General features: G+C 41.9%; 1 protein-coding gene across 1 annotated transcript in view; it reads right to left on the bottom strand.

Annotated features, from left to right (window-relative positions):
* Window positions 1-1,740: 1,740 nt before the first annotated feature.
* LOC311270963 (ras and Rab interactor 2-like) overlaps window positions 1,741-15,735 on the bottom strand; it is a 37,519-nt gene continuing 23,524 nt past the window's right edge. The window contains exons 8-12 of the mRNA XM_084376251.1: window positions 13,646-15,268; window positions 5,143-5,451; window positions 4,869-5,000; window positions 4,538-4,701; window positions 1,741-4,204 (exon numbers count right to left, since the gene is read on the bottom strand). Coding sequence (XP_084232377.1) covers window positions 3,728-4,204; window positions 4,538-4,701; window positions 4,869-5,000; window positions 5,143-5,451; window positions 13,646-15,268 — 2,705 coding nt within the window. The 3' untranslated portion in view covers window positions 1,741-3,727. The remainder of the gene's footprint in view (window positions 4,205-4,537; window positions 4,702-4,868; window positions 5,001-5,142; window positions 5,452-13,645; window positions 15,269-15,735) is intronic.

Below are 15,735 nucleotides of genomic sequence, written 5' to 3'. Positions count from 1 at the left end.
TCGATACAGTCAACCACTCAATTTTTCTAAGAAAATTATCGTCAGTCTGTCTAGACAGGATTGCTTGTAATTGGTTCTAAAACTACTTAACTAACAGAACTAGCTATTGGAGCAGATGAGGTGAGGTCAACCTTCCAGGCGGTTAACCATGTGTACTAGGGCTCTATTCTGGGACCTCTACTGTTTACTCTCTATATAAATGACATTGCTATGGAATTGCAAAATTGTCGATAACACCTATATGCAGATGACACAATATTATATTCCTCAGCACCCTCATATATACAATATCTTTCATATTTACAAGGTGCATTCAAAACCATCCAACAAGCTCTGATCTAAAACTGGTACTAAATGCAAAATAACGCAATGTATATGATATTCTCAAGAACAAACATTGAACTCAAAAATGTACAACTGTCTACTGTATACAATGTAAATATTGAACATGTTAGTACAGTATAAGTACTTAGGTGTTTGGCTAGATCACAATTTGTGTTTTAGATCACATATTTCAAACTTAAACCTAAAATTGGTTTTCTTTATAGGATAAAACCTGCCTAACCATGCTCAGTAGAAAGAAGATTGTGCAGGCAACAATATTGCCAGTATTGGACTATGGAGAAGCACTTTATTCTCATGCACCAGTCTCAGTCTTGAAGCCATTGGATGCACTGCATTTTATTGCAGGTGATGGGTTTCAAACACACCAATGTTTCCTGTATAGCACTGTTGGTTTGCCCTCTCTGGGTAGGCGGAGGACACAACACAGTATATGTTTTATTTTTGTTAGTTTTGTTAAACTTCCTGTACCTGGATAATGTTTTGTCAACCAATAACCTGTGACATGCAACTAGATCTCAAGACTGGATCACACTGAAAGCGCCAAGGTATTCGGACAGAATATGGGAAGGCTGCCTTCAGTATTGCTGCACCCATTATGTGGAGTAACTTTCAAAGTAGAGCCAAGCTTTCCTCTCTGGTATGATATGGTGTTGTTAAAGAGCTAGTAGCTGAACTGCTCAAGGAAAATACTTGCAGTTGTTTTTAATGATGCACATATGTTTTGAGTTATGGGCTTGTACTGCATGTATGTGTGCACAAGAATGTGTATGTAAATATGTATATCTGTTGTATTCGTAGGTTTTCTTTTTTGTATGTTGTTGCAGGCCACCCCTGGAAAAGAGACGTCTGTCTCAGTGGGTTCTCCCTGCTAAAGTAAAGGTAAAAGTAAATTATTACAACAATCTAAAAATTACAGCTTTACAAAGTGCATATTATTAAAGCCCCGTGTCGCTCATGATGAGCAGGTCAGCACTTTGCACGGCAGCCTCTGCCATCATTGTATGAATGTGTGTGTGTGACTGGGTGAATGTGGCATGTGTTGTAAAGCACTTTGAGTCGGTAATGGAACAGAAAAGTTCCTTTTGTTCTGTTTTGCAGTGCTTTATAGAAGGTGCTCCTAATTCATTTCATATTCTAGTTGTTATACTTATTATTAATTATTATTATGTTCTTGTATGTCTTTTTTGGTGAGACACTTAAACTTTGTCGATGCCATGTGGGGAACCGTATCATAAATCCAAAGTGTTTTATGTTTATGTAAGTACAGCAGCACTCTGAACCACTGATACTGTATGGAAATGTGAGGTGTGAGCACCCTCTAGTACTGAAGGTCGGCTACAACAGGGCTTCACAGAACAACTTTCATCAAATACAAACATGAAGCCAGGCATGTAATTCAATTTTCAACATTTATTAAGTGCAGAAGAATATTTATGATATCATTAAATGACCGATTTCTTTCACCATAAAGAAAAGTATAGACATAGAAAAGTTATTCTGTGAAAAATCCCCGCACAGACACATAAATACTCACTTTGCTTTATAAAACAAAGTTAGATTACCAATAACATCAGTACGAGTCAAATACATGGTACAGGATATACATGATATATGTGCATGGTACAGGTTACATACAGATGATGTATGACATTAATGCTACTCGACTGCCTCCAAAAAAGCTCTCAGGTTTGCTTCAGCTACATCACTTTTCAGTTCCCTCTCTACCAGCGTCACTCAGACATCTGATGACGTAAAACAGGAATGAATGAATGGAGTGTTGTGATTCAATTCCAACTACTAAAACCTTTAAAATTCACAAGAAAATTTCAAGTATTTATTTTGAGTGACAATACCAAACTCAACACTGATGAGAACTACATTTCAGAGTGCACTTATCAGTAACATTTTGTCTCCTGTCCACTGTAGCGTTGCATATCTTTGTCTTTCCAAATATCTACAAGAACCATACAGCATGTTTCACTGTGTGACCTCAGCCCAGCTTTGAAGTCCATATATGTGTTTTGTCTTTTCTAAAAACCTTTAACATTTGTCACTGTTACAGAGACTTGTCTATAATTATAATACGGCAGCCAGCCATAGTTGTCCCTCAGTCGCATATCGTCAATCTGAATGGAAAAGATGCCCTTTAACAAGCAAAATCGATCAGGTAAGATATCATATCATATATCATATCACCAGGATAATCAGTAAATATATAAATGAATGTTACATTTTAAACACTAGCAGACCTGCCTGTTTCGTACAACACACTTAAACTACATGCAAGAATATTTTACAAATTGCTACACTATTTTACAAATTTCAAAATGTTAATCCTTGAGATTATTTTATCAAAATGCCACTTTACATGTACAAATACAGTACACTACCCTCCACTGATAATGTTAGGATCTACCTGCAAATATGAACTCTAATGCATAGGAAATGGTGCATGTTTAAAGCACAGAGGAAAAGCCAACAGTTGTGGCTCATTGGCCAGTGTTTGATAGATTTGATGAGGAAATAGTCATTGGATTATCTTCCAATTTAGTTATTACGGTATTTTTTAAGGTTGTAGATGTAAGACAGGGTTCCTCGTCTTTTTCTTCTGAATGAATTTTGTTTCAGTCAGGTGTACTGATTCACACCTGAGGCCACTAATGTTCTCAAACAGTTTGAAAATATAACATTGCTATATGCACCACCCGCCACTGGGTGTCACCAAACCATCAAAACATATCGAGGATTAACAGTTTCAAAACACAAACATCATGTCACAGTTTACCAGCAACTGCAACAAATAAATCAGAGTTAAACCTATCACCAAAATAAACTATCTGCTGTATATTTAAAGTGATTGATTGACGATTAGTCTCACATGTATCTGAGATGTGATTTCCCTCTACGTACCCTAAAGGTAACAACAAGAACAGCTCACCCTGAATCAGCACCTGAAGGACGCTGAACACATTCTAGTGTTCATGTGCTCTTTACACTTTACTTCATGTTCAACGTGGAGTGTGTTTAGACTTTGAGAGCTGTGTCCTGCACAGTTGTGTTGCTCTGATGCCAAACTAGAGCCAAGGAAAGATACAAAAAACTCCATCTCTCTCACTTCCTTCCCTGCTTTCTTCTTTTCCTCTTTCAGCTGTGTTTGTCAGACAGAACTTTCCAGCAGGCGGATGTCCACTGAGACACACGTGTCATCAAAAGGAGAAGTCAGGCTTTGTAAAGACTGGCTCGACACATCATTTTTTCCCAATTGTCAACATGCTTATTCTTTGAAGTCTCATGGAAGCATGTTGTTAGAGATAATGGGCGACAGTGCCACCGCTGGGAGACAAAGACCCTGTTCAAACTCTCAGTCGGCCCCCTGCTACAGTCACACAGATATTGTGTTGCCGTTGTGGTGGCTGGGCGGCAGGCTGAGGCTCAGAGCAGGACTGAGGCCTGAGCTCAGAGTGGGCTGGGGGGAGGAGGCTGCCAGGTCTGTGCTGAGGTCATTCAGGTTGGCCTGGGGGTCAGAGGTCACAGTGAGGTTGTTGAGGTTGGGTGTAGGATCGGGGAGAGCCGATGATAAGGTGTTGCTGTTGGCCATGCGGCGGAAGACAAAGTGGAAGGGAGTGGCCTGCGAGCGGCTGTGGAGCTCCGCCTTGATCTTCTGAGGGTGGGTGTCCAGTGCCAGCTGCTGGCTGCTGCCTTCCATCACCAGGAACAGGCCGTAGTTCTCAGGGTCGGACACTTTAAACTTGTAGGCACACAGCTGACACACCTCCTCCACAGTGCTGTACGGCTGGACCTGCAGGGTCTTGGCTGTACAGCCACTGTCCAGCTCCTGCAGCGCCACCCGTAGGTAGTTCTGAGCGAGAGTTGGAAAAAAGAACGATTAGACAAATAATGTGGCTCCATACAACAATCTTTGATGCTCATGTTGACCACAGCCAGTTTTAATGGACTTCACACCCTCCTCACCAATGTTTTCAAAGGTGGACAGCTAAAATGGTTCCATCATACAAAGATAATGAGATGGATCTTTGTAAGACCTAATTCTCATGCCAATACTATACAGTATATATACACGCATAAATATACATATGATTTACCTTTACTTTTAATACTTTTTAAAATAACTATTGATTGAAGAAGACATTTAAAGGCAAATTGTCCAAATGTCCATTGTCTATGTTTTTACCTGGAAGTCATCAATAGACGGTGCAGAGCGCTGAGTGGTGCGTCGGCGGTGCCACTGGTGGAGTGTGTCTCTGGTTTCAGAGCTCAGCACTCGGGCTGCCTGCTCCTCCTGGAAGTTCCTGATCAGGGACATAGCTCCATAGGCACTGGTCAGGTAGTAGCCACCTGCTCATGAACACAGAGAGGCAGAAGGGTGAGTATATGTACATAGATGGTTAAAGGCAAATCTTCTTCGCTTAATTTGTGTTGTTCCAAAGGTATTTTGCATCTTGATCAGAGTGTGGGTTGTTTATGGTGTTATGGTGGAGGCTCTCCAGTTTAGACAAACAGACCTTCTCCATGGAGCAGTGAGGGGTCCAGCAGCTCCATCATGTAAAGGATCTCATTGTCCAGCTGGGGCATGTCGCACTGGGCCAACACATATGTCAACATGGGCAGGAAGTCATCAGCACCATACAGGCGACCTGTGAAGCAGACAGAGCAGGAAGGTGAGATCTCAGGCTATTAATTTCTTCATTTGGTACTTTTTATAGATGTTCAACTCTATTAACTGATTTGAGGATTATTGTGGTTGTTTTTATTGCAGATAATTGATACAACATTCACCTGAATTGTCCTCCATGATGGTGTAGATGAGTTTGCAGACTCTCAGTAGCATGGTGACCTTCTTCTCAGGCGAGTACAATTTACTCATGGTGTGGAACTTGTGCTTGATCTTCTCTATGGCCACAGGGTCTGGGGGCAGAGCGTCAGCCACACCCATTTCCTGTGGCTGCCGGGCCCTTGCCAATGACAGGTTCTCCTTCAGCTCCTGCCACGCCCCGCTGCGTACCTGGAACTCCTGCAGGGCCACACTCACCACGGGTCTAAGGGGCTTCAGGACACACTTGTGCAAGGCCTTCTCCAGGACTCGGTCTGAGGAGAGGAGGAAACAGGCCATTTATTTCCCATGGGTTTGTTTATAGATTTTAAATTTAACTCTGTCCATACCTTTCTAAAAAAACTTTCTAAAAAAAAAAAGGCAATGTCAAATAAACATTACTAAGATTTCATTGAGTCCAAAGCCAAGCCAAACTAGACAAGAGCCAAGCATCAGTTTTTCTAAAAAAATACATCAAAAATGATTCTTTATGTTGCACAATAGAAAGATTTTTGAACCTAGTGGAGGAAATATTTATTTATCCAGATGTTTAGAAAAGTCTTTGAGGATTGTGGAAAACCTCGAGAACAACAGGAAGTGATATTCAGCAATTCAGCATTTAGCTCTGTTTGAATCAACATGTGGTGACAGTAGTGGACAGTTGCTTTTGAGTGCATGTGATAATGAAGCCTAAGAGTTGCACTCTTATTTAGTTAAAGCTAAGATTTTTTTTGTTTGTGATGGTTTCTTATGTGGTCATAAATAATCTTTGTTGTAAATAAATACGAGACAGCATGCAATGGTGCTTCAGACTAGGTTTGGGAATTTTAAGATGCCATCTAATCTTCATGCTGCCTGTGGATGGACACTATGAAGTAGAAAGGCACACAGTGAACTTCACAATGACTTGAAAGGCCTTTGAATAGCACAGACAGACCAAATTAGTCCAATTTAAGGGTTCTTGGATACATAAGAGTTTGCTGTTTGTGTGACACGCATGCTCTGCACACACAGCAAACCACCAATCACCATCATTCTTGTTCAATTTATCAAACAAAGGGCCTACTTTGGTTGTTTGATTAAATGCACGCTTCTACAAACTGATAAATTATTTCCAAATAGAGCTATTAAAGTTATCCAGTGAAAATTCCTGTAGTATTTCATGTCCCAGAATTTTTTAAATTTTTCGCAATGTCAGTTTTTTACAACATAGTTTAGCAATAGCACGAAGTGGACTGAACTCTTTGACACTGTGGCTCACAAACATTACAGGGCTGAAGAAGCAGCTGGAAATCCCAGCAGCACGAGACCACAGAGCCTGAACCTTTGCCTGCTGGACATGTACTTAAGAACTCAGAAACCCTGCTGACAATCTCTGAATCCAATTAGGTCTGTGAGCAGACATTTTCATATATCAAGGAAGCGAACTGCTACTCCTGCATTTGTTTAATATATGCAGTATGATTAAATACAACCCTTAGAAAACAGCACCAGGTCCATAACTCACACTGACTGGTAAACATCTATCTTTAGTACCACCCTAATGTTAGGCTTATTGGTAACCTTTGTTGTTGATGTGTCAGTATTCAGTTGGCTGTTTGTCTTCTTGCTTTCTATTTCAAGGACATTTATTTTCAGCGGAAAACACAACGTCTTATTCCTTATCAGTTTTGTTGTGGACTTCCTTATCAGGACCTACAAGCTTCCCTAAGACTGTCGAGATCAGATCACTACTACTGTGTGACCCAAACCTTGACTGTACACCATCTGTACACATTCAAGTCAGACACAGTTGAGTGTGTTGCTGCTGCTGGAGCAGAGCGGGTGTGTATCCACACAGTGAATGTCAACATCAGCTTTTACAAGCTCAGCTCGTGCAGTCTGACTAACACAAACCATGATATCATAATACAGACAGCAGGAAGGCCAAACCACAGCACTGCTGAATAAGGACCACGTGTGAGTGCTGTCTGTGCGTGTCTGTGTGTGTGTGTGTTGCTGACTTTTCTCCAGAAAAGAGTGAAGTCAGCAGTTTTTTCAGCTGAGCACATCTGCAGACACAGATTTTACTTTCCACCACAGCTGGATGGCATCCAGCATATGCCACTCAAATCAGCCAGTCTCTGACAGTCTGAATTCCCCCTCAGTGAATGGTCCGAGTGGAAAATTTCACCACACCCGCATCACTGCTACCTGTTGATACCTCTGCTGGCACTGCACCCGACAGCACATTCTCACTTCCTAATTCCACAGCTACATACTGATTGGAAGTTTCCAGTAAGTAGGGCACCCATCATGTTGAGCTGGCATCAGCACAATCAATGTTGTTTTTGTTCTGGTACTTTTGACTGGCACAGATTATGTTGGTATTTTCCAGTAAGTCTTTGTATTTTAGGATGATGATTACAAGTTGGTTTGAATAAAAAAGTCTTATTGAAAACAAGCATCATTTTATGTTCCTGGTGACATCCTCTAAGTGCATGTACAGAACAAAATTGTGTGACAGACATGGTTATACAAAAAGGGTATTTTGACCGGTGTTTTCCAGTATGACCTGAAACAGATACAAGGAAAAACTTAAAAAATTTTATCGTAAGTCTCGGGAGGGTTACAACCATTACCGTCTGAAACCATTTCCTTGCTGCATTTTAAAGTCAATCTCTTCCACCCTTCACAATAGTATCCTTTTGTACCGCTCTTTTTAAAGGATTCAAATGATTCAAATGTGTATTTGTCACAAAAACAAACTACATGCGTAGAGAAATGCACTGTGGTCTGCTTTAAGGGCTATGCAAAAAGATTGGATGAACCCTTTTCTCAAACTTCTCAAGTCATGTAAGAGACATTTGGAGACATTTGCTTGAAAAATGATTTAAACCATGAATTGATTATCAATATAGTTGCTGAGTAATTTCTTGCACTGGCCTTACCATTTCAGTTGGAGACAGTTCACAGTAGTAATAGAGCAATTAGTCGTTACACCAATTAGTTGATTGACATAGATCCTGAAATCAATCTGACTACTTTGAGAATCAACTAATTGTTTTATTAGTCACTGCATCCAGTTGTTGGCCTAAAGTTAAGGGGTCTGTTCATGTAAATCTAAAGGGGAGATGAGGTTAGGTTTATAGACATACAACTACAAATTAGACTTCTCAAAGTAAAGTTGTGTGTCTTGCAAACTTATCACATTGGGCATTTCTTTGTGGTCATAAGTGAGTGAGTGACTTCTGTGTCCTGTCCTGGCTTCAAAATGAATTTCTGCATTGAGGAGTCACGTCTGCTGACGGTCAACTTATCAGCCAAGGACAGCCAAAGCAGGCAAAACAGACAAAACACACAACTCTTGCCACGAAACAGGTTCTCTTCCCGCTTGATATAAACATCCTGTGACCAAACATCCTCTCTGTGCTCCTCTAGCCTTCAACCAAACAACTTGTCCTTGACAAATGTACAAGGTAATTTCAGCGTTATTCAGTTTTTATTTTTTATTTTTTTATTTGTAGCTCCAAGTTTCTATGCCCCAGTGGCCTTCACAGCAGATAGAATCACAGTAAAACACATTAAACCCACACTCATACACATTTAAACCCACGCAGAATGGCAAAGACATATAGACAATGAGACTGTGTCCATGTGTAGTAAAAATAGCCTGGTTTAATCAGGAAGAGAGGTGTGACCATCTGTCCTGTCACTGAACTAAGCAGTTCTCCTGATACATAGATTACTTACTTCCTTTTTAGATAATGTATACCTTAAAAATAGCCTTTGTACCTGTTGTTAGTTCACACAAACGAGCAAACAGGGTGGAGCGACCGGCGTTTAGAGGTGTTCGTAGTGATCAAAGAATGCTTTATAGTCTATAGTTTATAGTTGACTAGATGGATTGGAGTAGGTTTCACCAGTAAAATCCTCCTATCGTTTTGTTTTGTCTTTTTGCTAAACCGGTAGTTCACCTTATGAGAGTTACATGAGAAAATCAATACCACTCTCATATCTATTAAGTAAAGTTGTGGGTGTTTATGTGCCAGACTACTGGCTGCTGGCTCAAGTTTCATATTGGATGGCGGGATATGAGAGTGGTATGGATTTCTCATCTAACTCTCTGCAAGACAGTGAATAAGTGCATTTCCTTGAATCTAAAACTATTTTAAATCCAGTGAACCTGACAAATGATACCACATTTATGCAATAACCAAACCAAAATTACAAAACCAATGCTCATCATATTGCCCACCCGAGTTTAAAAAAATGGTTGATCTGCTAACTTTAGATTGGCAAAAATACTAGTCAGGCTTCTCTTAATCAACTTAACTGATAATAATCATCAAGGACAGGGCCCTGTTTTATCAAGCAAGATTACTAAATAAGACAAACTGGTTTCATCAGTCTGACTCATTTTTCAGTTGAATTGGTTTTATAAAGCATGTCAGCATAGTTCAAGCTCAGTAACTTTTGCAACTGATGCTGGGAAATTAACCTGATCCAGGACAGGTTGCGTGTAGTGTGTCGGGGGTAGGTGGGTGGAGTTTCCCAGCATACTTTAAGTGCGTTTGAGGCCAAAATAAACTGTGTTTAAATGACCACAAATGTTACCCGTGACACAGTCATTGGTATTTGCTATTGCTATTCTTCCCACTAATTCTACTGTTGTGTCTAATAGATTACAGTTACTGTTGTGGTACAAGACATTCTTGCACCTTTAGTGCATTCCCACCTGTGTGGGAAGAAATATATTATATAATTATATACTTAATTTGCTTACTGGGAGTTAATCACTTTACCTACTAGAAACTCAAACCTGCTACTGTACTGGTATACAATTACATGTTTTTATTACCCCAACAGATTGATAACGGATTCATAAATATTTAACAGAACAGTTGCAAAAAAATATAGTGACTAGAAGTGTATTATCTAAATGCATATGCCTCTATCCTCTATTTGCCCAATGATCAACCTGTTAAAAATGAATTGGTTAATAAATGTATATGTTAAGTCAAAAAAGTAACTAAGTAAGAAAGTAAGTGTTTAGTGAGTGTATGTTTTTTAGTAAAAGACGGACCTAAACCCATGTGTCAGAAGTAAGTAGAATAAAAATGGTAAAATAATAAATAATAGTATCACTATATAAGTGCTTTTATAGCCAGTGGGCAAACCTACCACTTTGAGTAACATTTTTAAACTTAATTTTCACCTGTAGACGTATTCTTTTCTCCCCACAAAGGGCGGCAGAGTTGGATTCAAACCTGTGAACACAGGGCGCACACTCAACCATTTAAGCTACCGAGTTGCCCAAAGTACATATTCACATTCTAAGTTAGGTGCCACTTACACATTCAATCAAATGTCTAGTCCTGTCTGTCCTGTTTGTAGATTTCCAAAAGTAAGCCCTCCACCGTGGCTGTTAACATCGCTGCTCTCTCTTTAACACTGCTGTTTGCCATGTTGGATTAGTTTGATCTGTGTTTGACCTCATGGTCCGTTTCTGAATAGCGTGCGCACAAAGTCATCTTGACTAGTTGAACCTGTGTTAAATTAGTCTGGCTGTGTGAGCTTGGATTGAGCTTTATGGAACCACTTTAGCCTCGACTGCTTTGTCAGGTTAATTCAAGTCAGGAGTTGGACTTTAATCCCCGCTTTTTTAAGCACAGAAACAGGCCCCGGGTCTAAACTCTAAACATGAGGTTCACTGCTGAAAATGAGCCTTTATGGGAAGGGAAAGGTTCCAGCTTGTGTGTGTGAGAAATCCAGCAGACTTTGCTTGTGTCTGAGGTTGTCAATGGAAGCTTTAAGATTCAAGCTCATGTCTGAGACCATCTAACACAAACACAGCAAAGGCCAGTTCATGTCTGATCCAGATGTTGATGTTATTAGACCACTTCTATGACGAGTTGTCGAGCTGTCTCAATCTATCTGCAAGTGGAGAGCCTCACAGTGTGGGATGAGTAGAATACAAGGAACTCTATTCTGCCCCGCTCCACTCCCCTCACCCCGCCTGAACATCCTGAACCCAAACACACGCATGGCTGGGTTTCTGAGTGAGAGCTAGACGGGACCAGCAACAACAACAACAACAACAACAGCAGCATCCATCTTGAAACTCTCCTCTGATAATGGGAGAAATTATTGACAGATTTCCTTCCTTTTCCTCAACATTGATGCTTGCTGTTAAGTGTTTCCCTTTATTTCTGCACTTTTTTTTGTTTCTATGTCTGTTCTAAATTTGCTTAATATGCAAAGTGTGCAAATTGCATTACTGTTCCTGGAATTTAAGACAACATTTCCCGTAGAGTTGCCCTAAAGCATGTGAAGATATCACAAATCCCATTTGCCCATCCCTCATTTAGACGTATTACTTAATTTAAACCCCCCTTAGACATTCCCAAAATACTGGCACATGACTTTAAGGTAAGAAAGGCGGAAGAGAGAGACTGTTTCTTTTTCTCTCCGTCTCCTCAAAATCCAAACACCAAAGAGAGTGTCTGAGAAGGACAGAGCGAGACAGAAAGTGGAGGGGGCTTGCCTCAAATCCTCTCCCTCTGATTGGAGAGTTGTTTTAAAGGAACTGGAGTGGGAGTAAGACAGAGATTGTACGACTTGGCAGACATTCAACCAAACGCATCTGGGTCGCCTGTTCATTGAGGTCTTTTCTTTTTCTTTTTTTTTTTTTTACAGAAATGACTCTCTGAGGCTGCCACAACAACATATTGTGCAACCATTCCAAGAATTAAACAGACTAGAGAAGATGCAAGCACACAACACCACATGCAAAAATACAGCTGCTTTTGACTTTTTTTTTTTTTTTTTTTTTTGGTCCCTTCAGATGTGGCACCTTCACTAGATGTCAACAAACCTAAACCTGTAGGTGATTAAGCTTCCCACTCCAGTCAGTTTATCTTCCTCTTTAACGGTCTAAGTTCTCTCCATGGATGTATCAAGAAACCTGGATACAGTGTTGGAGATGGCGCCTAGTTCATTCCTATAAAAGCTCAGTGGCGCTCAAAGCCAAAGAAGCTCGACCGTGTTGTGTGGCCCATAGAGACTTAGGCCAGCTAACTTCCTGTTTAGCACCCGGCTAACTTGAATGGGAATAAAATGATTTCATAGCGCAGCTGTTCCAGACCGAAGGAAAATAATGATAGTAAAAAAAGTCATTTCAGTTGTGACCCTCAAAAAAATGATCCTCAATTTTACAGCTGCTTCTTTCACAGCTGTTTCCAAGTTGTTGTGAGGATGTTCACGAATATCCCGATAACAGAAATTCAGCATGAGGGGTTGAAATGCCCTTTGATGATCACATAACAGATCTTGTTATTGCCCTAATATTTCAATTTCCATCCAACATTAATAAAAATAATATAATGGAAATACATAATTCTAACAATTCAGAACTGGCTAAAGCACATTTAAAATGTCAGCATTCAATATACGTGTTAATGTTATGTTAACATGAAGCAGAACCGCTTTTCACCCAATTCATGACTTGGTAATTACAGCCCTCTGGTGAACTATTTGAACGGGGCCAATAGAAACAGCTTGGTTGAGCAGCCCCCTTCCTCCTGAGATAAAACCCTCTTTGTGCTCTCTGTTTACGTGTTACTCTGTCCAAGGTCTGATGCAGCCACTGAATCTTGGCGTCAATGATTCAGACTGCTCTTCCGGCAGGTGTGTGCGTGCTCTCATGTGTTTATGTAGTTGTGTCTGGTTTCCCCCTTTCATGTCGCTGTAATGGCATTATCAGTTGATATAAATTATGGATATAATTAAAGGGATATAATTAAATAAGAGGAAAATGCAAATATTAAAACTGGACGAAGGGATATTTGACTACGTGTTCACCCGTCCTTACTTTGTTTTTGCAAACAGATCCTGACTTAACAGCATATATGACAACATACATTTAATATAAAATGAGCCTAATGACCATGGCTTCACCAGGAATGTATACATACATAAACACATGTGCACATCAAGCTGCAAACATGTGACAACACGTTTTTCAATGTCCTCACTGGTTAAAAATCGAAGTGAAACCGCTGCGTCGACGTTCGACTTGCTTTCTGTGACATACAGTTTCCGTTTAAATTGAGACTTCTCCATAAATACAGCAGTCATTCACACTTCCTAAAAATAACCACTAAATTATCAGCAAACACAGTGACTCCTACCACCCTCGCTGTTGGGTTGAGGAGTAGGTCATGATGCTTAACGTCAGGTACAGATGTTGCAATTACATACAGGAACATACTTCCCCATATGTCAGCAGATGACGAAACTTTGAGGCGCACGACATGAACCCACAATTACTATAATTAAAGCATTAAGCTGACATTATTTCTAGGGTGAGGTAACAGTTACATTTGCATTACAAAAGCCATTGGTGGTAAAACTAGTGAAATAACAAAGATGGCAAAACAGAGCTAAGACCTAGAGTTAAGATGATGGAACTTTTGTTTTAGTACTCACCGATCTGGTCTTCAGGAATGAGGCTCTCAATTGGAGGATCCAGTTCTGAGCTCTGTCTCAGGTAGCTCTTCATCTGAGTGATAAACTGGCGGAGAGTCTGCAGTAGCTCCAGTCCGGAGGCATAGCCCTGCCAAGCCTGGGTGCCTGCACCCTCGCCCATGTAGCTGAGGTAGTCCTGCACCAGGCAGCCGAAATACGAGCCTCTGTCCCGGGACAACTCCATCACCTTGCGGATCGCCCTCTTCTCAGGAGTCAGCAGCGAGTTAAAAACACCACTCATCTTGCGTAGGTGCCCTCGCAGGGCCTTCTGCAGGACCAAAGCACTAGCACTGGGGCGACGCTTTGTGCGGTGGCCCGGTGGCACCATGGTCAGGTCCTGGTCTTGGTCCTGGTCACTCTCAAGACTGACGCCATAGTCAGGCTCCTCTTCATCCTCATCATCCTCATCATCATCATCCTCCTCCATGCTGCAGTAAGGCAGGTGTGATGGTGGGAGGGAGAGGGGGAGGTGGATGTTAAAATCAGCCTCAGTGGGGGGGCTGGGATCATGCAGCGGAGGAAGGAAGAAGGCTGAGGACTGAGAAAAGTCCAGAGATTCTGAGGAATCTGTGGAAATGCTCATGTCACTCAGCCGCTGGCCGCCGCCACTAGATTCCTTGACTGCTTCTTCTCCTCCTCCGGTCACCTCTGCCGGCTTGCTTGCTGTCATCGGTGAAGGGTCGGGAGGACTGCTGGCGTCCTGGCTTCTGGTGGCATTACACTTGGACAGTTTGGCCCTAAAAAGGGCTTTCTCAATAGTCTGTTCCTCTAGTGCCAAGTGGCACTGGGCATCTTCTTGGCTGGATGATGGTGAGGCCTTGGCCCGTCGTGGGGAGGAGGAGAGCGATGATAGAGAGATGGGCAGGGAGGGCCGAGGGATGGAAATGGGGGAGCTGATGCTGAATCTTTTTGGAGGGGAGGATGAGGGGCTGATGCTTAGCGAGGAGCCCAGGCGAGAAAGGAGGCTGCTGCCCCTCTCCCTCTCCTCCACCTTCTCCTTGGGGACATTGATCCAAGAGATCTTCTCTGGCATATTGCGCTGTAGGAGAGGAGGGGCTGAGCGTCGCTTTGTAAAGCGAGGTGGGGGTGGACGAGGAGGTGGGGACTGTGACACGCTGTCTGCAGTGCTCAGCTTCTGACTGCTGTTGCTGATTTCACTGTTTTCGTCCAGTAAATCTGAGTTTCTGCTGAGGTTCCGCAGGTTGCTTTGACCTGACTGGTTGCTGTCGCTGTGATCCGAGCTGCAGATGTGCAGACTATCTCTACAAGACTCTTCAGGGTTACTGTTGTTGGTTTCTAGGCTGTTGCTGACAGCTTCCTCCCTCAGGCCTTGCTTTGAAGTGGCGCAGTTGTCGCCGTCTGGTTGGTGAACCTTTATGAAGAGGGGGTTGATGAAGCAAAGAGCTCCGTTGGACTGGCAACACTCAAGCTCAGATGGGGTGCGAGTTCGAAGCCTAGGGCGGCTTACGGTGGTTTCCAAGGAGACTGGACTTTGGCCAGGGGGAGGTGGTCTGTCAGGAGCAGCTATTCCTGACAAGGAGACTGAGCCCTTTCTCCTGTGGCAAAACTGTGCATCCCAGACACCTGTGTGCGACAGTGAGAGAAATATTGTACCTATATTAAGTTGGCAGGGTGTGATACAACATTTAAGTGCCAAATTTAATATTTCTGGCCCCGTCTCATCTGTGGGGATAGCAATGCCATCAACCGCAAAACATAACAGTAAGTGGATTGAAGCCAACATTAGATTGGCAACACCTGGACCAAAGATTCAGTCCTTTTCACCAGCTTTCAGACAAAATAATCCACTGATTTAGCATTGCACTACTAAAACATTGCAGCTAATGTAGCCTTTAGCCTCTCGCTGCAGCATAGATGAGGAGCAGGCTACAGAGGTCTGATAAGCTCACTTCTTTCTAACCGCACAACCCCAGATTTTTTTCATTTTCCCAACTCATTTTTAGCCCCAACTGGTGCTGACTCATCACTTAAGAACATTTACCATACTTTGTGCAGCTTCCCCTGGAGCCACATACAACTATTCTCAAACA

The sequence above is a fragment of the Pagrus pagrus genome (genome assembly GCF_965226575.1).
Source record: "Pagrus pagrus genome assembly, chromosome: 15".
Classification (NCBI taxonomy): domain Eukaryota; kingdom Metazoa; phylum Chordata; class Actinopteri; order Spariformes; family Sparidae; genus Pagrus; species Pagrus pagrus.
The sequence above is the reverse complement of the archived record's forward strand: the minus strand, read 5'-3'. Positions and strand labels throughout refer to the sequence as shown.